Source organism: Musca autumnalis, unplaced genomic scaffold (assembly GCF_047663935.1).
Source record: "Musca autumnalis isolate F117 unplaced genomic scaffold, ASM4766393v1 scaffold_4, whole genome shotgun sequence".
NCBI lineage: Eukaryota > Metazoa > Arthropoda > Insecta > Diptera > Muscidae > Musca > Musca autumnalis.
Genome location: NW_027411977.1, coordinates 82,921,960 through 82,943,089, shown reverse-complemented (window position 1 = coordinate 82,943,089; position 21,130 = coordinate 82,921,960). Strand labels below are relative to the sequence as shown.

General features: G+C 34.1%; 1 protein-coding gene across 1 annotated transcript in view; it reads right to left on the bottom strand.

Annotated features, from left to right (window-relative positions):
* LOC141401520 (G-protein coupled receptor dmsr-1-like) overlaps positions 1–21,130 on the bottom strand; it is a 400,810-nt gene that overhangs the window by 30,721 nt on the left and 348,959 nt on the right. The window contains exon 6 of the mRNA XM_073981806.1: positions 12,356–12,486. Coding sequence (XP_073837907.1) covers positions 12,356–12,417 — 62 coding nt within the window. The 5' untranslated portion in view covers positions 12,418–12,486. The remainder of the gene's footprint in view (positions 1–12,355; positions 12,487–21,130) is intronic.

Genomic DNA, 21,130 nt, shown 5'->3' with positions numbered 1-21,130 from the left:
ATATATCGGTCCACGTTTTGATATAGCCCCCATAGAACGGTACCTCCCGATTTTCGGTATTGTGAAGGTTTTAGCTTCATTATCCTACCAAAATGGCTGAAATTTGGTACGTAGTCTTCTTTAGGGGTATAAAACTTTACCCCAGAATTTTGTCGGTATCGGTCCACACCTTCATATAGCCCCCATAGAACGGTACCTCCCGATTTTCGGTATTTTTAAGGTTTTAGCTTTATTATCCTACCAAAATGGCTGAAATTTGGTACGTAGTCTTCTTTAGGGGTATAAGACTTTCCCCCAAAATTTTGTCGGTATCGGTCCATGCCTTCATATAGCCCCCATATAACGGTACCTCCCGATTTTCGGTATTTTGAAGGTTTTAGCTTCATTATCACACCGAAATGGCTGAAATTAGGTACTTAGTCTACGTTGGTGGTATAAAACTTTCCCCCAGAACTTTGTCGGTATCGGTCCATGCCTTCATATAGCCCCCATAGAACGGTACCTCCCGATTTTCGGTATTTTGAACGTTGTGGCCTCAATATTCCACCGAAATGGCTGAAATTTGGTATTTAGACTTCGTTGGGGGTACTCAAACTTCCCTTTTAAATTTGTCGGTATAGGTTCACGCCTTCATATAGCCCCCATGGAAAGGTACCTCCCGATTTTTCGTATTTTGAAGGTTGTGTCTTCAATATTCCACCAAAATTAATGAAATTTGGTATTTAGTCTTCAATGTGATATAAAACTGTTCGCCAGAAATATGTCTGTACAGGTCCACGCTTTCATATTGGCCCATTTCTGACTAAAATTCGTCGGTATAGGTCCACGTTTCGATATAGCCCCCATAGAACGGTACCTCCGGATTTTCGTAATACTGAAGATTGTGACGTCAATATCCAACCGAAATGGCTGAAATTCGTTATTTTGTCTTCCAAGGGTTATAAAATATTCCAGAAGAGTATTATCAGTATAGGTCCACGTCTTCCTATATCCCCATAGAAGCTTACTTCTTGATTTTCGGTATTTTTTTTAGTTTTAGCCACATTCTCTTACCGAAATATAGGAAATTTGGTATTTAGTCTTCGTTGAGCCTAAAAACTTTTCGTCAGAAATGTTTCTGTATAGATCGACGTTTTGAAATAGCCCCCATAGAATGGTGTCTCACACTGTTTTACCGAAATTGCTGAAATTTAGTATTAAGTCTTCTTCATACACGAAAGGAAACTAATTATTCCATTTTACTTCAATACAACTTGTGGTGGAGGGTATAACAAGTTCGGCCCGGCCGAACTTAACGCCGTTCTTACTTGTTTTTTCTTAAATTTTCTTTGGGAAAAATATTCGCTGTAATGTAATACACAAATCTTCAGAACATTTCATTGTTGCAAAATGCCTCTATCACGTTGTTTTCAGTATGTTTTTCAACGACGATTTAATAAATAAATCAATCATGTGTTGAAATCCGAAATGCGAGAATAAACTGATGGTGTGAACTGTGTTTGAAATACGTGATGTAAAAGCTATGACGCAAAGTAATGCTGAAACAACATGAAGTAAGCATTTTAGAGTTTCGGAATATTCCGAAGAATTGCTGAGAACTTAATTTGGAAGATTTTGATAAAAGGTTACTTGGTTCAACTCCCAATAGTTTAGCTGATACTGACCAGAATTTCAGCAATTATGTACAAAACAAAAAAAACATTTTTCCACAACATCCCATACGGGACAAGGGAGACTTCTCTCATATCAATGAGTGCACCCCGATTCATATTTAGCTCAATGATATGGGACCTACTGTTTATCGCCGAGTCCGAACGGCGTGTCCTAAGACACCACAGCAATTATGTACAATTTTTTATATTTTATCAATTTTGATGCCCTAGATGTAGTTCTTCTTACGTGGTCTATTCAAAAGATACATTTTACTAGTTTAGAGCTACAATGAAAAAAAAAATGAAAAAACTGTAGTTTTAGCCCGGTTTAAATGAGGCCATAAAATCCGAACTGGATCTAACAGGACAAAACCCTACTAGGGTTTTTGTAGTCTCTATATGTATTTTCAAAAAATGCATATTAGGAGTTGTTTGCATTTTCAGTGTTGCATAGTGTAATTGAATATAATCACCAAAGTTTTGTTCTTCCTTTAATTAACCGAATAGCCGTAGTAGCATAGTTATCAATTTGTATTAATTAACCAAAATTAAAATTGTGAAATTTTCAGCCAAGCAATGTTATTAGAAAGATAAAGTTCCCAGTACATTTCAAGGAAACAAAATTGAAGTACCACTGTTCGTATAGCTCCTCGTTTTCCCTTTATCTACCTAAACTGCATGGCGTACAAGTAGTAAAAAATACGAGAAAATAAGTGAAAGCAATTCTTAAACATGAGTGCTCTGGTAATGATAATAAGATGAAGGAAGTTAGATGCTTGGTGTAGGAACATGCATACATAGATAGATGGGGATACGGAAAGACGAAGTTGTAATGAATTTGCAGTGTTGCCAAATATTTCATGGTGTACGATTTTAAAAATAATGTTGTATAATATTATTAAATTTTAGTAATAGACTTATAGACTAGGCAACACAAACACAATTTCCCACAAAAATCCAAGAGAAAGCGACTGTGTACATATTTTTTTTAAATTCAGAAGCTAACATATTAAAGCTAACAGATCAGCCCAGGCAAAGCCAGAACTTATGTGGATCCCTCTTTCCTCTCAAGTGGATACAGAATTCTCCGTGTTGTCTACAGGGGAGCTGTTGACACCCGCTTAAGGTAGTGAGCTAACATCCATGAGAGAGGTAATAATTAAAAACGTCTTAACGTTCGGCGGGCTGAACTATTTATAACCTCCATCACGAACTGTATTGATGTAGAATGAAACAAAAATAGTTTCCTATCGTTTATAAATGAACTAAGCTTTTCCGTCATGGCTCATTCTTTGGAGAAGTAGAATAAAACAACATTTTTATACGAATTTATATCTGCTCTGTAGGTCGCAATCATAGTCCGATCAGCGCGAAATTTTAAATAAGGTGTGACAGAAAAGAAACTTGCAATTTTATATGGTAATCAAATAGTGTTTAGCAGGTTAAATAGACCGAAACGTTTGTATGAAAATTGGAAGAAATTAATATTTATCTTATAGTTATATTTGAAAGAAGATTTGTCGACTTTTCCATAGATGCCAATTATGTTGACGTACGTGCTCAAGTAACAGAGTTACAGCCTAGTACATACAGAAATTCCACAGTTTTGATTGTGTCCCTAGTAACCATAACCACGCTAGAGTTCGAGATAAGAATTTTGGTCAAGGAAGATGTCAACAATTTTGGATAAAGAGCGGATAGTTCTTAGTGGGTGAACTTTTGTGGGAAAAATATCCAAATTTCATTTTTGGTCAATATTTTATTTCTAGGAGACATATTTCGGCAATATACGAAAATAAACTTGAAAACCAATATGAATATAAGGGTTAGATACTAAATATAAGTAGTTTTTTATTGTTGTGATTTTCTTGCATAGAACTACATTTATATTCCATGTTACAAAATGTCGCAATCATGATGGAAAAGTTTTCAAATCATGAAAGAAGTATTCCCAGGTTTTTAAATTGTTACAACTTACAATGCTGTAAGGGGTTTTGAAGTTTTTGTGATACCTTTGGTAAAAAGTAATGTAATATTACCTCGAAATATTGGTCTTTCTTCATTGATCTATTCGATAAAATCCATCGAAAACTATTTCTAAAATTCTTTTTATATTTGTTTATACCCTCAACATTTAGGCCAACGGGATTATCGAAATAATGACTTTAGACCCCAAGTATGTTTGGACGAAATCCATTTCAGACAATTTGGAGTCGATTTACCCATGTTCGTTCGTCTGTCTGGCGGGCTGGTGCGCATGGTAACTCTCGAAGGATCAACCTATTTGGCTCAAACTTTAGGTCTCGTAAATTTTGTCCAAACTTAGTTAAGTTCGAAGATGGAACATATCGGTCTACCCCTTCCGTTAATTACCCCCACAAAAGTTCAAAAATGTTCGCTAAGATTATTCGCACGATAGTTCCAGAAGGGACTAACCGAATTGTTTCAAACTGGGGATGTGGAAATATTACTTCCATGCATATATCAGGTTCGAATATAGACTATTTTGTCCCACTCTTTTAAGAAAAGCGTAGTTTAACAGCTCTTCTCGAACCGTTTCGAATTTGCTTGAAACATGTTCGCCTTGCGGCCCCTTTTTCGACGGTGCAATTTTTTTGTTTTTGGGGCAAGTCTATACTTCCTTAGACGACGCCATCTAAACTGCCTAGTGCCTAAGATAATCCTCGAAGGGAGAAACCGGTTTGGCCTTAATTTTGTACATCGTATTATTTCTTAGAGACTTGGATTACGTCCGAATATGGAATACATCGTATCACTCCTCCACTCAAATTTTGGAAAGAGTGCCGTTTAAGGACTCGTCTCGGATTGTTTCAAATTTGTTTGCATTTTTTGTCTTTGTGGCCCTTGTAACGACGGTACAATTTTTTGGGGGGTCAAAGTCCATTTTTCTTGGGAAATTGGCCCAAACTTTAAAAAAAGACCATAGAGACGTTGTAAGTATTGGGTTTACTTATTTTCTTTGTGTCCGAGGCTGACACCAACTTGTTTTAATAATCTGTGGCGAAAGATCCCCGATTTGTCATTATACAAGTAAGAACGGCGTTAAGTTCGGCCGGGCCGAACTTGTTATACCATCCACCACAAGTTGTATTGAAGTAAAATAATAATTAGTTTCCTTTCGTGTATGAAGAAGACTTAATATTAAATTTCAGCAATTTCGGTAAAACAATGTGAGGCACCATTCTATGGGGGCTATTTCAAAACGTCGATCTATACCGACAAATTTCTGACGGAAAGTTTTTAGGCTCAAAGAAGACTAAATACCAAATTTCCTGTATTTCGGTAAGAGAATGTGGCTAAAACTAAAAAAATACCGAAAATCAAGAAGTAAGCTTCTATGGGGATATAGGAAGACGTGGACCTATACTGATAATACTCTTCTGGAATATTTTATAACTCTTGGAAGACGAAATAACGAATTTCAGCCATTTCGGTTGGATATTGACGTCACAATCTTCATTATTACGAAAATCCCGAGGTACCGTTCTATGGGGGCTATATCGAAACGTGGACCTGTACCGACGAATTTTAGTCAGAAATGGGGCAATATGAAAGCGTGGACCTGTACAGACATATTTCTGGCGAACAGTTTTTTATCACATTGAAGACTAAATACCAAATTTCAGCCATTTTGGTGGAATATTGAAGACAAAACCTTCAAAATACGAAAAATCGGGAGGTAACTTTCCATGGGGGCTATATGAAGGCGTGGACCGATACCGACAAAGTTCTGAGGGAAAGTTTTACCACCAACGTAGACTAAGTACCAAATTTCAGCCATTTCGGTGTGATAATGAAGCTAAAACCTTCAAAATACCGAAAATCGGGAGGTACCGTTCTATGGGGGCTATATGAAGGTGTGGACCGATACCGACAAAATTCTGGGGGAAAGTTTTATACCCCTAAAGAAGACTACGTACCAAATTTCAGCCATTTTGGTAGGATAATGAAGCTAAAACCTTAAAAATACCGAAAATCGGGAGGTACCGTTATATGGGGGCTATATGAAGGTGTGGACCGATACCGACAAAATTCTGGGGAAAATTTTATACCCATAAAGAAGACTACGTACCAAATTTCAGCCATTTTGGTAGGATAATGAAGCTAAAACCTTAAAAATACCGGAAATCGGGAGGTACCGTTCTATGGGGGCTATATCAAAACATGGACCGATATATCCCATTTTCAATACCAACCATCCTGCAAGTAAGAAAAACTTCTATACCAAATTTTGACTCTCTATCTTTAAAATTGCGAGCGGTATCTTGATTTCAACAGACAGACAGACGGACATGGTCAAATCGACATAGAATTGTATGCTGATCAATAATATATATACTTTATAGGGTCTCCGACGAATATTTCGATGTGTTACAAACGGAATGACAAATTTAATTATACCCTCCATATGGTGGAGGGTATAAAAATATATATTTTACGTACATATATAATACGGCGTATATACATCTATATGTATGTTCTATATCTCTGGTATGTTACCATGTATGTATATCAAGTTATGTATGTACGACCGGACGGCTAAAATATGTCACAATCATATAAAAGAAATTCCTTGGAAAATTGTGTCCAGGTGTAGTGCAGTAGGGTATCACATGGTCAGCCCTGTCCGACAATAACCCTCTCTTACATGTTTTCATATGTTAAAGGATATAAACTAAAAACAAGTAAGCAAAGGTTATAGTCGGACGGGGCCGACCCTGTGATACCCTACAACACTGCCCCTGGGAATTAGCTTTCAGCAATTCAAAATTCCTCTATAGAACAAATAAGCTATTGTAAGAAATAACTTTGTCAATTCTGCCACCTTATCACATCAAGCTTGGGTGGCAAAATACCCCTCAGTAATGATGGTGACATATTCTGAGTATTTCAGCCATGAAAACTTCTCCATATGCGGTGTCTGAGGATACGTAGTTCAGACTCGGCTATAAACAGTAGCTCCCTTATCATTGAGCTAGTATGAATCGGGGTGCACTCATTCATATGAGAGAAGCTTCCCTTGTCCCTACTGGGATGTTTGTGGAACAATTATGTATATCTTTACTTTTATTTTGTATTTATTACTGGGCTTTGTCGGTCAAGTGTTGTATGAATTAAATAAAACTAATTTATTTCATATTTTGCTCAACGTTTCGTTGGCTTTATTCCAACATCATCAGGAGCTTTTTATTTGAAAATTCTAAGAACAATAAACAATTTCCAATTAGAATTTTTTCATTTGAATATTGTATAAGTCTTTACTTACAATTAGTTTATTTTTACATGTTTTAGTAAATTTATCCTTTTATAATAAAAACGGGACATCACGACACGAATTTTGTATAAATAAAATAATAATTACTAAAATAAATAAAATGTAAACTAATATTGCAGCAAACTTAAACTATATCACAGTACTGTATTTATCAAACTATTGCAACAGAGTATTGATATTTCGTGTTGTCTTTATCTTCTTTGGTGTTCATGGATTTTTGCATTCTCTCTTGGATTCTTAAACTCTCAAGAGTGTATCTCTTGTTTTCATTTCGTTCTTTGTCAAGTATTTTTACAGACTCAAAATCTGCATTATGTTCCCATTGCTTCATGTGTTGGGATAAGGCTGTATTTTCTTTGCCTTTCTTTATATCTGTTTCATGTTCGCTCAGACGCACACTCAACATTCTTTTTGTGGTGCCCACATACACTCTGTTACACGTCTCTCCTTCCTTGCCTCTGCATTTGATTTCATAAACGACGTTGTTTTGTTGTTGTCTGTCTGTTTTTCTTTTTCGAGAGAATACTGTTTGCAATGTTTCTAATGATTTGTATGCTATTGTACTGTTGTTGTCATTCATGATAGTTGCCAATTTGTTGTTGTCAGTTAAATTCGGCACATATAGTACACTGTAAAAACTTGTCTTTTCTTTGTCTTGTGGTTTCTTTATCTTATTATCAAAATTCTGAATTTTTTTGTTGATTAGGTTTTTTATAATTGTTGTTGGGAAATTGTTTTTTAAAAGAATTTGTGTTATTTTGGGTATGTTTTTTGGAATATATTCTGGATCGCTAAGATGAAATATTTTGTTTATCAGGTTGTTTGCTGTATTTATTTTCATGTTCTTTGGTTGCGTGGAATGATAATTAATCATGCGTCCTGAAGCTGTTGGTTTTGTGTACCAGTCGGTTTTTATCTGTTGGTTTCTTCTTATTATTTCCATGTCTAAGTACGGGATTTTGGTATTGTCTTCCATTTCGACTGTAAATTTAAGTTTATTGTGATACGAATTAAGCAGTTTGAGGGTGAGTTCCACATGATTTTTGTTTAGAATAGCAAATATGTCGTCTACATATTTCGATATAAGTTTTAATTCAATACCATTGTCTTTGAGTTCTCCGAGTACGTTGTCAAGAAGTGTATCTAAGACAATGTCTGCGATTGTTGGGGAAAGGGGGGTTGCCCATTGGCATACCATATGTTTGATGGTAAACTTTTTCGTCATATTTGAAATAATTGTTGTCTATAAGACAAAATTGCATCAGTTCCAGGAATCTTCTCTTTGGAATCGTCGTATGTTGTTTTAATGTGTCCCATTTGTCCAGAGTATTTTTTATTGCTAAATGAATCGGTATATTGGTAAACAATGATACCACGTCAAAGGAAACTAGAATATCATCTTCATCCAATATGATTTCATTTAGTTTTTCTTTGAGTTCTGTCGAGTTTTTTATGTTATATTGTGGTGAGATTATGTATTTTAGTATGTTTCCAATGTACTTGGATAAATTATAGCAAGGTACTTTCATGGAAGAAGATATCGGTCGTAGCGGTAAGTTTACCTTGTGTATTTTCGGTAATCCGTAAAGTTCTGGGGCTTCGGCAGCGATGCTTGTTAACTTGTATTTTTCCGCCTTTGAAATATATTTATTCTTATAGAGATCTGTGACTATATTATTATTTGTTTTCTGTAGTTTTATTGTCGGATCTACTCTAGTAATTTTGTAAGTTGTTCGATCTTCTAATAAAAGTTCCATTTTTTTGTTATATTGATCCTTGTTTTTCAACAAGAAACTTTTTATACCCAAGTGTCAATTGCTCGCTCAAATAGATACGTGTGCAAAGAAACACTCTGATAGAGAATTTCTTTGGCTCTACCTGAAACAAGAAAAAAGGGAACTGATGAAGATCTGTGGCGAGATCTGAAACTATAGTCTTCCCTGCCTTACCCCTTGGTAAACATCGCCAATTTTTCCCACTAATAAATTAAAGTTGTTTTAATAAAATATTAAAACAACGACTATGGGATTAAGCCTGACTATTTTGAAAAACAAAGTACTATTTTTCCTATTAAAATTCTAATCACTGAAAAGAAATGTACCGACAGTTTTTTGTAGTTATTATATTTATTATAAGTTAAATAACTGAATATAAGCACCAAAGTTTTGTTCTTCCTTTGACTAACCGAATAGCAGTAGTAGCATATTTATTAAGTTGTATTAATTAACCAAAATTAAAATTGTGAAAATTTTAACTAAGCAGTGTTATTAGAAATATAAAATTACCAGTACATTTCAAGCAAACATAATTGAAGTACCACTGTTCGTATACATAGCTCCCCGTTTTCCTTTCATGTACGTAAACTGAACATTGTACAAATAATAAAAAACACTAGAAAATAAGTGAAAACCACTCTTAAACATGAGTGCTCTGGTGATGGTAATAAGATGAAGGAAGTTAGATGTTTTATCAAGGTACACAGATAGATGGGAATACGGAAAGACGAAGTTGTAATGAATTTGCAGTGTTGCCAGATATGTCATGGTATAACACTTTGAAAATAATGTATAATATCTTTAATTTTATTATACCCTCAGCATTTATGCTAACGAGGGTATATACACTAGCGATATAACTTTTTGCACTTTTTTGCAAATATCAAAAATACCACCACATAGCCGTGTAGAGCATGAAAAACTATTATGAAAAAAGGTGTAATTTTTTCTCTATCGCGAAAAAAGTTTCCGCACCAAATGCATTGAAGTTCAGTAATGCATTTTTTAATTTTAGCTGTTATGACAACATATTTGCTTTTAATTAAATTTTTTATTTTTTTGTAATCTAATTTAAAATCATTACCAAAGCGTTCTGGACCAATTTGTTCTCAAATCGCGCCATTTCGGAGCATTATATGAATTTTTGACACTATTGCAATTTTTGTTTTTTTCTTTATAAACTCGTGAATTTTATATTTATATTTATTGTACCTATCGGACAAGAGAATATGGTGTCATTTGCAACAAATTCGCGAAAGTTACAGACAGTTTTTAATGACTTTGGCTGTGAGAATTGTATTTTTTTCTATGAATATTTATTCAAACAAAGCAAATTTAAAATTATAAGTAGAAAAAATATCAAAAGGGTTTTAGTAATTTCAGTCGGCGCGGAAACTTTTTTCACCGAATCGATCTTAGAAACGCGTCTTCATTATTAGGACAAAATTCCCCACGTGGTACTGGTGTTGTATTTTTGTAAAAAACATATACGATTCTCACAGGCAAAGTCAACAAAAACAGCCTATAACTTTCGCGACTTCGTTGCAAATGACCCCATTTTCTTTTGTCCGGTAGGTACAAAAAATATAAATATAAAATTCACGAGTTTATAAAGAAAAAGCAAAAACTGCAATAGTGTCAAAAATTCATAAAATGCTCCGAAATGGCGCGATTTGAGAACAAATTGGTCCAGAACGCTTTGATAATGATTTTAAACTAGATTACAAAAAAATAAAAATTTTAATTAAAAGCAAATATGTTGTCATGACAGCTAAAATTAAAAAATGCATTACTGAACTTCAATGCATTTGGTGCGGAAACTTTTTTCGCGATAGAGAAAAATTGACGCTGTATTTCATAATAGATTTCCATGCTCTACACGGCTATGTGGTGGTATTTTTTTGGTTATAGCCCTAATATACACTTTCATACGGGCAAAATGTGCCTCATCGAAATAATGGTTTTAGACCCCAAGTATGTTTGGACGAAATCCGTTTCAGGCAATATGGAGTTGATTTAGCCATGTCCGTCTGGCTGACTGGCTGGCACGATAAATCTCGATCGGATAAACCGATTCGGTCCAAAATGTGGCTTTCGTAATATTTTTTCTAACTTAATTTAAGTTCGAAGATGAATTATACCGGTCCATTCCTTCCGGTACATCCCCCACAAAAGTTCCGGTACATACCCCACAAAAGTTCGAAAATATTCGAAAATTCGTGCGCACGATAACTCTAGAAAGGAGTAACCGATTTGGAACATCATGAAATTTCTACACTTAGATTAGGTTCCAATATGAACTCAATCGGTCCACTCCTTCGGATACCTCCCACGTAAAAGCTGTCAGAGAGCTGTCTTTAACGCCCCCTTAAGGTAGTGAGCTAACATGTGCCGCGCGTTCATCCATGAAGGGCTGCAAGATCGACCTGTCCGAACTATATATACCCTCATCATGGACTGTATTGATGTAGAATGAAACAAAAAACAAACAACGCCTAAGGGTGATGCATTTTACTATAGCTGTCATTATATAAAGGAAAACACGCCCTCGAAAACATATAAAAGTGTTATCACGACATATAGGCGTTCAAAGCCAAACTCATAAATTCCAAAGGCTGCGCTAAAAAGCGAGTGGAAGAATTGCAGTTTAGTGGAAAAAAAGCTCATCATAGAAAAAATGCAAATTGCATCAGAGAAATAAAAGTTCGATTGTAAGCTTAGTTTCTTAAAGGCAATAACTTCGGTTTAAGTATAAGTTTCGATGCATTGCCAGAGAAGCCACTTCCACAATCGATATGTCTGATGAGCTGCGTAATTAAATGCGAAACCGATCACATAATTTGTTGGTTGTGTGGGTTCGAAACTTCGGCTTTCCTTTTTCACTGGCAAGAAAATATTCGATCATTAAGAAAATTAATAAAAATTAACATTAAATGATCCTCGCTTAAACATGCAAAATTTCGAAAAGTTTTATTCATGGTGCAAGAAAAAAGTGTTACAATTATACGATGGCACAATTACTCAGGTAGTGGTATCGTTAAATTTTGAATATGATATGTCAAAATTTCCTTTATGTTGTTGGAGAAATTACAACAAAAATATTTTTTTATAAAGGGATTTGACACTTCAAATTCGAACAGTTGGTGTAATTGTGCCATGAATAATACCAACTGATGTCTTCATTTTCTGTCAAAACATATTTTTTATCAAAAATAAATAACAAATATTTATCTTCTATAAAGAATATCTGGGTACAACATCTTCATTTAAGCTTCGTAAAGAACATTTACCGTTACTTTTACTTTCATGGGATATTTCGTCGCAAAACAATTTGATAGCAAATGAAGACTACGGCCTCAATTAGCCCGAATTCGCCTTTCGGATCACCTTCTTAAATTCGCCTTGGTTTTATTGTTATATTTTTTGAGTAGATATTTTCTGTTTCTTCTCTGGATTTTCAAATTCAATGAAATGTTATACCATGATTAAAAATAATATCTGGCAACCCGTTGCATTTGAATGAGTATTCCACAATCTTAATAGATAACATCTTTCTTATAATATATAGCAAATAAATTAAATCTAAACCGTAAAGAAGGCACTGATGTTGTGCCACTTGAATCTGTACTTACCTTGTATGAAAGTTATTTAAATCTTCGCCGCAATAATGCGGTGTAGTTTCATTAACCGCCATTATTGTTTACCGAACAAGGAAATCGTTGGAAATTTTTAATTGATATTCAGCATAGAATTTAATTGAAGTCTGTAAGGGAAATAATTAAAACAAGGAATTAGACATTAAAAGGATATACTTTCCGGGCGATATATAAATAAGGTGCATAGGAAGAAGATAAATTTAATTAGATAAGCATGTGTACATATATTCAGTTTCGTTGAAAAACAATACCACCCACAAGATTTTTTCATCATCAGGAAACATATCCGGAATGTTGTTGTTGTTTTTCCTCCAAAGTTGATATTTAATAACTGTGCAACTCAGTATGTCTTCTAATACATAAGTTCCATTAAAATGTTTAATTAAATTTTTTTCCTTTCCCTCGAAAGTGATATGATTAGAAATTCAGGAAAACTAATAACACTATTTATATAACACTGTGTGTAATTTTTTGAGTCCTGTTTTATTAACCAAATTCTGACACCACAGCGTGATAGAAGACCAAAAATAAGAAGACACATGTCCCGGCGGTTTTACCTATCACTTTAACTTTTGCGGTTATGGGCCCCCGGTTGTTTATTGAGATCTAACGAACATTTTTCTAGTTGGCTGTTTGCTTCAATTTTGATCGGTTTGATATTTACAGACTAATATCCGAGCAAAAACATAATGGAAATTGGACCTTGACGATTTTGACCTTGAAGATGATGTCGAATGGATTTTATGTGGTCACAATTATTATTTATTAGGACGAGAGATGCAACTTTGCCTCCACGAGAAATCCCAAATTCCAAGCGGTTTAGAACATGACCTGCCTTGGGAAAAATAGACTGAAGTGCAAAAATATAGTGTTATAGCTCAATTATTGTAGACTCTAGAGTGATTACAGCAGACGGACCTTGCTATGTCAACTCATAATACCGTGTAAGACGATTGTTTTATTCCGCGTTATGATTTGTATTAAAGAGCAAGTGAGCAGACTATGTGATATCCTACACCACTATCTCTGTACATAAGCTCTTGACCGGTAAAATTCAAAATATTAAAATTGGGATAGCTTAGCGCTTTTGCTCTGAATGTCTTCATTAATACAGGTCAGTTTTGTTGAAACTCATTTAACTGCATCGTCAGTACAACTGAAATAAAAAACAAGTAAAAAAGCTTTAAGTTCGGCCGGGCCGAACTTTTCATACCCTCCACCATAAAATATTCTGAACTAAAATGGAATAATTAGTTTTCATTCCTGTCCCCAACTTTAAGTGGGTACGTTAAAATGTCAGATAATGTACATAAAATGTTTCATTCGGTAGGCCCTTTTTTATGTTGCCTATATCTAACTATGTATGTTGACAATTTTTGGTGGGCTAGAAATTGGGAGGTACCGTTATATAGGGGTTATAATAAAACATGGATCTATGTTGACAGTTTTTGATGGTAGCCTTTAATGTCAAATAACTCCTAATTCGGTTAAAAATTGTATCTAGAATCCTCAAAATACCGAAAATCGGTACATAACGTGGGAACTTCAAATGTCTTTAACAGCTAGTTCGGAGGTATGTGGGCTATACGAAAATATGAACTTAAATGAACAATTTTTATTGGCTTTTAAATTTCAAATTACAGAAAGTTCGTCCAAAAAATAAGGCTAAGGTACGGAAAATCGGGAGGTTTGTTTTGGGGCTATACCAAAACATGGACCTACGTTCGGTTAAACATTTTAAGTAAAATCCTCAAAGTACCGAAAATCGGGAAGTATCGTTATATTGGGGCTATGTTGAAAATTGTTGATGCAGATGTGTGGTGACCACTACAACCTTCAAATGTTAAATTACAGTTAGTTCGGTTAAAAATTTTAGCTAAAATTTCCAATTACTGAAAACTGGGAGGTACCGTTATATGGGAGCTATATCCGAACATGAACCTATGTTGACAATTTTTTTGGAGAGGTGTTGTGACCACTAAGAACTTCAAATGTAAAATTACTGCTAGTTCGGTTTAATATTGTAGTTAAAATCATCAAATTACTGAAAATCGGGAGGTACTTTTATATGGGAGCTTTATCAATACATCGACCGTTCTTGAAAATTTTTGGTGAAGAGGTGTGGTGACTACTAAGAATTTCAAATGTCAAATGTTTAAATTACAGATAATTCGGTTAAAACTTGTAGGTAAAATTCTCAAAATACCGAAAATCCGTTATATGGGGATACCGAAATCCGTTATACCGGGGTACCGTTATATGGAGCTATACCAAAACATGGACGTACGTTCATAATTATTTCGAATATTTTTTTTTGGTCACTAAGAACCCTAAATATCAAATTATAGCTAATTCGGTCTAGAAATGTGAATTTAAACGTCAAAATACCTGAAATCGGGCGGTAACGTTATATGGGGGCTATTCCAAAACGTGGACCTATGTCCACAACTTTTGTTATATAATTTTTTTGACACTTAATAACCCTAAATGTCGCATTATAGATAAATCGGTCTGAAAATGTAGCTAAAAACGTCAAAATACCGTAAATCGGAGGGTACCGTTATATGGGGCTATACCAAAACGTGGACCTATGTCCACAAGTTTTGTTATATAAGTTTAGTGACACTTAAGAACCCTATATGTCAAATTATAGCTACATCGGTCTGAAAATGTAGCTAAAACGTCAAAATACCGTAAATCGGGGGTACCGTTATATGGGGGCTATACCAAAACGTGGACCTATGTCCACAAGTTTTCTTATATAAGTTTATTGGCACTTAGGAACCCTAAATGTCAAATTATAGCTAAATCGGTCTGAAAATGTAGCTAAAAACGTCAAAATACCGTAAATCGGGGGTACCGTTATATGGGGGCTATACCAAAACGTGGACCTATGTCCACAACTTTTGTTATATAAGTTTATTGACACTTAAGAACCCTAAATGTCAAATTATATCTAAATCGGTCTGAAAATGTAGCTAAAAACGTCAAAATACCGTAAATCGGGGGTACCGTTATATGGGGGCTATACCAAAACGTGGACCGATATAGCCCATCATCGAACTTTACCTGCCTGCAAACAAAAGACGCATTTTCCCAAAATTTCAGCGTCCTATCTCCATTTTTGTGGATGCTAGAGTGATTACCACAGACGGACTTGCACAGATCGACTCAGAATTTTATCCTGATCAAGAATATATGGTAAAATTCAAATTTCCTTTACAATTCCATCGAGAAAAAAATTAAAAAAATTTTGACAAGCACATTCACGATTTTTGTTACATGGGTTAAGAAAAAAATCGTGGTTTCAAATATGTTCGCGTTCACAAAATTGGATGCTGCGCCCAAAAGTTATGGGGGGTTTTATTCCCTTATAAAGAAAAAATATTTAAAAATTCCCTTTGTGTTGCAATACCAAAATGTATATATAAATCGGTAACAACATTTAATATCTATCCGTAGACGCCTAAATATTAGCTAAATTTATTTTCATTTTCGCGGAAAATCAAAAAATAATGAAGGAATCTTGGAGTAAATTTTATTTATTCTTACTCAGAGTCCATAAAAATCTCTAAAAAATAAACTAAAAATACGTACAGAATCTTGACAATGTCCAGAAAAATTTGAGACCAAAATTTTATTGATTAGGATTTTAAATTGCATATTGCAGCTACAACAAAAGACAAAAGTTTATTGTTGGAACATTATTTCAAGAATATATTTTTTGGTTTAATACGAAAAATTTGAGAAAATTTTTTTGGAGTTATTCTACTATTTCGCTAAAACAAAACCTGAATTATTTTGCTAAAACTTCTTCAAGGAAAATAGTTTATCATCGTGAAAGTATATTTGCATAGTGTGATAAGCAATAGAATTAGGAAATAAAGAGTGATATTGATATTACAATCAAAGAAAAAACATAAAAGTTAAAAACCGTATAACGCGCGAAATAGTTAAAATCAGTTGAGGCGCATGTGCTTTTCGCATAGAGCGAGTGCATCTCTGTCAATATGTTTGCATTTTTCCATGTTTCATTTAACCGCAAAAGTGTGCCATCAGTTGCATCTTACTACACCAAAATGCTTCATGTGGGTAAAAATAACGCGATGTTCATATGATTATAAGGCGCATCCGATTTCAGTGACCCCCTGGTAAAAATACGTCAATAAGACAAATTTTATACAGATTCGTCAAGAACCGCGGATGTGCTACCTGATTCTATTTTTGGTTAAATACGAATACTACTCCCGAATCTCTGAAATTCATGACACACCTTTTTGACAAATATTATAATCGTGTATAAAGGATTCCATTTATGTAAAAAAATTAAGGGCAATCGCGGTTAAGTATGCGGATTAGTCAAAATAAAATTTTGCTTATTTTCCTATTTTCAGGGTATCTATATCAGCGGTTTTAGTGAATGGATTCGATCGCGGTAGGGCTCAGTGAATCCGGCGCGGAAAAAAACTAAAATCACGCGGGGTTCAAGGGTACCTGAGTCATAGTTGTAAATTTTGAAGCAAAAAAATAGGTTTTTAGAGAAAATTTACGCACCAAAAATTCGACTTTGGACTCCTATTACTAGGGAGCTGTACGGAGCACACTCATGAGATATACATCAAACGACGTGGAATCACGAGTTCTACAATCCAATAAATAGATTAGGTCATTATCTGGTTGCGCCCTCCAATTATAAGAAAAATTCAAAAAACCCCGATTTCAAAACTTCAAAATGTCAGCATCGATTTAAGAGGGATGCACTGTATATATCGAGAAGTCACACATTAGCATCATGTTGCCCAAGGGGTATTCTTCAATCCTTTCTTTGAGCTCAGGTCTGAATTTTCCCTCGTTTGACCAGAAATCAAGAAAAAAACACAAAAAAGCTTGCTAACTTCAACACATTTTTACCCATTTTTTTATATTACCACCAACGCAGCTTCCACGAAAATTATTTGTTATGGTCCATATTATAAGATCGTGGCTAAAACACTTCAGTTCATGTAAATATATTCATATTTTATAAAATATATTAACAGTTCGCGACTTATTAAATGGTAAACCTCAACTTCAACGATTGTAAAACATTTTTGAATATTACCATATATACTTTATAGGGTCGCAAATGAGTATTTAAATGCGTTACAAACGAAAAAACAAACTTAATATACCCTCCATACTATGGTGGAGGGTATAAAAATATATGCGGAATCTAGACAATGCGTAGAAAAATATTATACCAAATTTATAGAGATTGGGTAGATAAATTGCATATTATGGCAACAACAAAAGAGAAAAACTTATTGTTGGAAAATATTGTTGCAAATATATTTTTTGGTTTGATTCGAAATATTAGACAAAATATTTGGGAGTTCTCCAACTATTTCGCTAAATCCCATACAATAATTAATGTGTACTGCTAAAACTTCATCAAGAAATATGGTTTACCATCGTGAAAGCTTATGTGGTTACTGTGGTAACTTATAAGGGTAGGAAATTAGGAGCAATATTGAAATTACAATCATTCACAAAATGTTGAAATTAAAAAACCTATTATACGCGAATTAGTTAAAATCAGTTGATGGGCATGCGTTTTTGGATACAGCGAATCAATCTCTTTCAATATCTATGCATACTCGTATTTCGATGTTTCACTCAGCGGTCAAAGTGTGCCGCCAGTTGCATCACCACAATGCAAAACACATTAAAGTGGGTAAAAATCGCGCAATTTGCATACGATTTTGATGCGCATCCGGTTTCAGTAGCACCCATCAAAAATACGTCTATATACACCTATTTCAAACAGATTCTTCAAGAACCGCGGATGTGCCTCCACATTCTATTTTTGGTAAAAAAAACCCATATTACTCGCGAATCTCTGTTATTTATGACACGCGTTTTCGGAAATATTATAATCGCGTATAAAGGATTCCATTTATCTAAAAAAGAAAATCGCAGTTTAGTACGCGGATTTGCCAAAATACATTTTTGCTGATTTTTCTATTTTCAGGGTATCTATATCCGCGGTTTTAGTGGATGTATTTGATCGCGGATGGGCTCATTAGATCCGTCGCGTAAAAAAACTAAATTCACGCGGGTTACAAAGGAATTGAATGACACTTGTAAATTTTTAACCCAAAAAATAGGTTTTTAAAAAAAATCACGCATCAAATATTGGCCTTTAGACTCCAATTACTGGGATGTTGTAAAGAGCACACTCATGAGATATGCATTAAAACGACGTAAAATCACGAGTTTTATAATCCTATTATGAGTTTTGAATATTATCTTATTGAGCGTCCGAATTATAAAAACAATTAAAAAAAAACCCAGAAATTCCGGCTTCAAAATGTCAGCATCAATTTTAGGTGGATGCTGTGGATATATCGAAAAATGATACACTAGTATCATATTGCCCATGAAGCATTGTTTGCGTCTTTCTTTGGGCATATGTCTATTAAATGTAAGGTTAAGCCAGAAAACGGAAGGGAGCATAAAAAACTTGTTGGCTTTAACCCATTTTTATCCATTTTTCTACATTGATGCCAACACAGCTTCCACGTAAATTAATTTTAATGGTCGATATTATGGGATCCCTCCTAAAACACTTCATTTTAAAGAATGTATATCATACTATATAGAATATGTTAACAGTTCGCGAATTCTGAATGGATGAAACTCGGATTCATCGATTGTAAAACATTTTTATTTAATAAAAAGTGTTTCCACCGGGCTGATTCGGTCAGTTATATTTATGGAATAAATAAAACTAATTTATTTCATATTTAACTCAACGTTTCGTTGGTCTTTTTCTAACTTCTTCAGGAGTTTTTTTGTTAGAAATCCTACGACAAAATTACATTGTTGTTCAAATACATTTTTCAGATTATCGTTTTTTGTTTACTTACAATTAGTTTTCAATACCATTGTTAGAATTATTTCTTAAATTATATAAAAAACTGGACATCACAACACAGAAATTTGTATAATTTTAAAAATAATTACTAAAAATATATAAAAAATATTGCAGCAAAAAAATCCTTCGTTGTTTAAATAATCGCAACTGAATATTGAAGTTTGGTGTTGTCTTTATCTTCTTTAGTGTTTATTGATTTGTATAATCTCTCTTGGATCCTCAAACTCTCAAGAGTGTATCTTTTATTCTCTTTGTTTTCCTTGTCTAATATTTTTATATTCGTAAAATCTGCATTGTGTCCGAATTCTTTAATGTGTTGAGCTAGAGCTGTATTTTCTTTGCCTTTCTTTATATCGGCTTCATGCTCGTTTATTCTTATGCTCAGCATCCTTTTTGTTGTTCCGACGTACACCTATTGCACGTCTCCCCTTGCTTCCCCTTGCAAGTTATTTCATATACGACGTCACATTGTTTGAGTTTTTCGGTTTTTCTTGAAATTGAAAAAAGATAAATTCAACAAAATAGGCTTTCAGTATAATGAGGATTGGTTCATCAACTATACTAACATACAATTTCCAACAGAGAGTAAGTGGATTTTATCCATGGGCAAAAAAATTTGCTCTCCCAATTACAAAAAGAAGCTTTGATCCAATACCACTGATCGCCGATCTAGAACAGTGGATACAAACAATAAATGATGACCGAGAAAAAAGACATAATCAGAGCAAAAATAGCTGGTCGTATATCGAATCACAAAAGAAAAATGAACAATAACGAAGTGGAAAAATCATAGTTGGGGTATATGAAACAGACCAAAAAGTTCTTAAAACAATATAACGACATTGTCATCACTACAGCCGATAAAGGAAATAAAACAGTGATACTATATAAAAATGAATATTCGGAAAAAATGCAATCATTACTAAACGACAGAGTTACATATAAAACAATTCGAACGAATCCAACAGAAAAACTACAAAAGGCAAACAATAATATAATAACAGATTTACAAAAGTGCAATTACATAACCAAAACGAAAAATTTCGAATGACATGTTACTCTGCTGAAGCCCCTTCATTATACGGACTACCAAAAATACACAAGGAAAGTGTACCCCTCAGACCCATATCGTCCTCAAATAAAGTTCCTTGCTACAACTTATCGCAATACATAGGTAAAATTCTAAAAAACATTATCTCCGAGAAATACAATATAAAAAACTCGATGGAACTTAAGGATAAATTAAACCACATTAAGTTTGGATAAAAACGACATATTTGTCTCTTTTGACGTGGTATCATTGTTTACCAATATACCTATACACTTAGCAATAAAAAACATTCTTGACAAATGGGAAACCTTGCAACAATTTACGACGATTCCAAAAAGAAGATTCCTGGGTCTATTGCAATTTTGTCTCATTGACAACAACTATTTCAAATACGACGAGAAAATTTACACACAAACATACGGCATGCCTATGGGCAATCCATTGTCACCAACAATCGCCGATATTGTTTTGGACGCCCTTTTAGATGACGTGATCCAAGAACTAGAAACTAATAATATAAAAATCAAACTAATGTCTAAATATGTAGATGACATATTTGCCATCATAGACAAGCAACACGTAGACACAACCCTTACACTTCTAAATGCTTATCACAAAAGGTTACAATTTACGGTGGAATTCGAACAGGACAAAAAAATACCATATCTTGACATGACCATTTCAAGAGAAAACTCCATCATAAAAACAAACTGGTATACAAAACCAACTTCTTCGGGAAGAATGATAAATTATTATTCTAATCAACCCAAATCTATGAAATTAA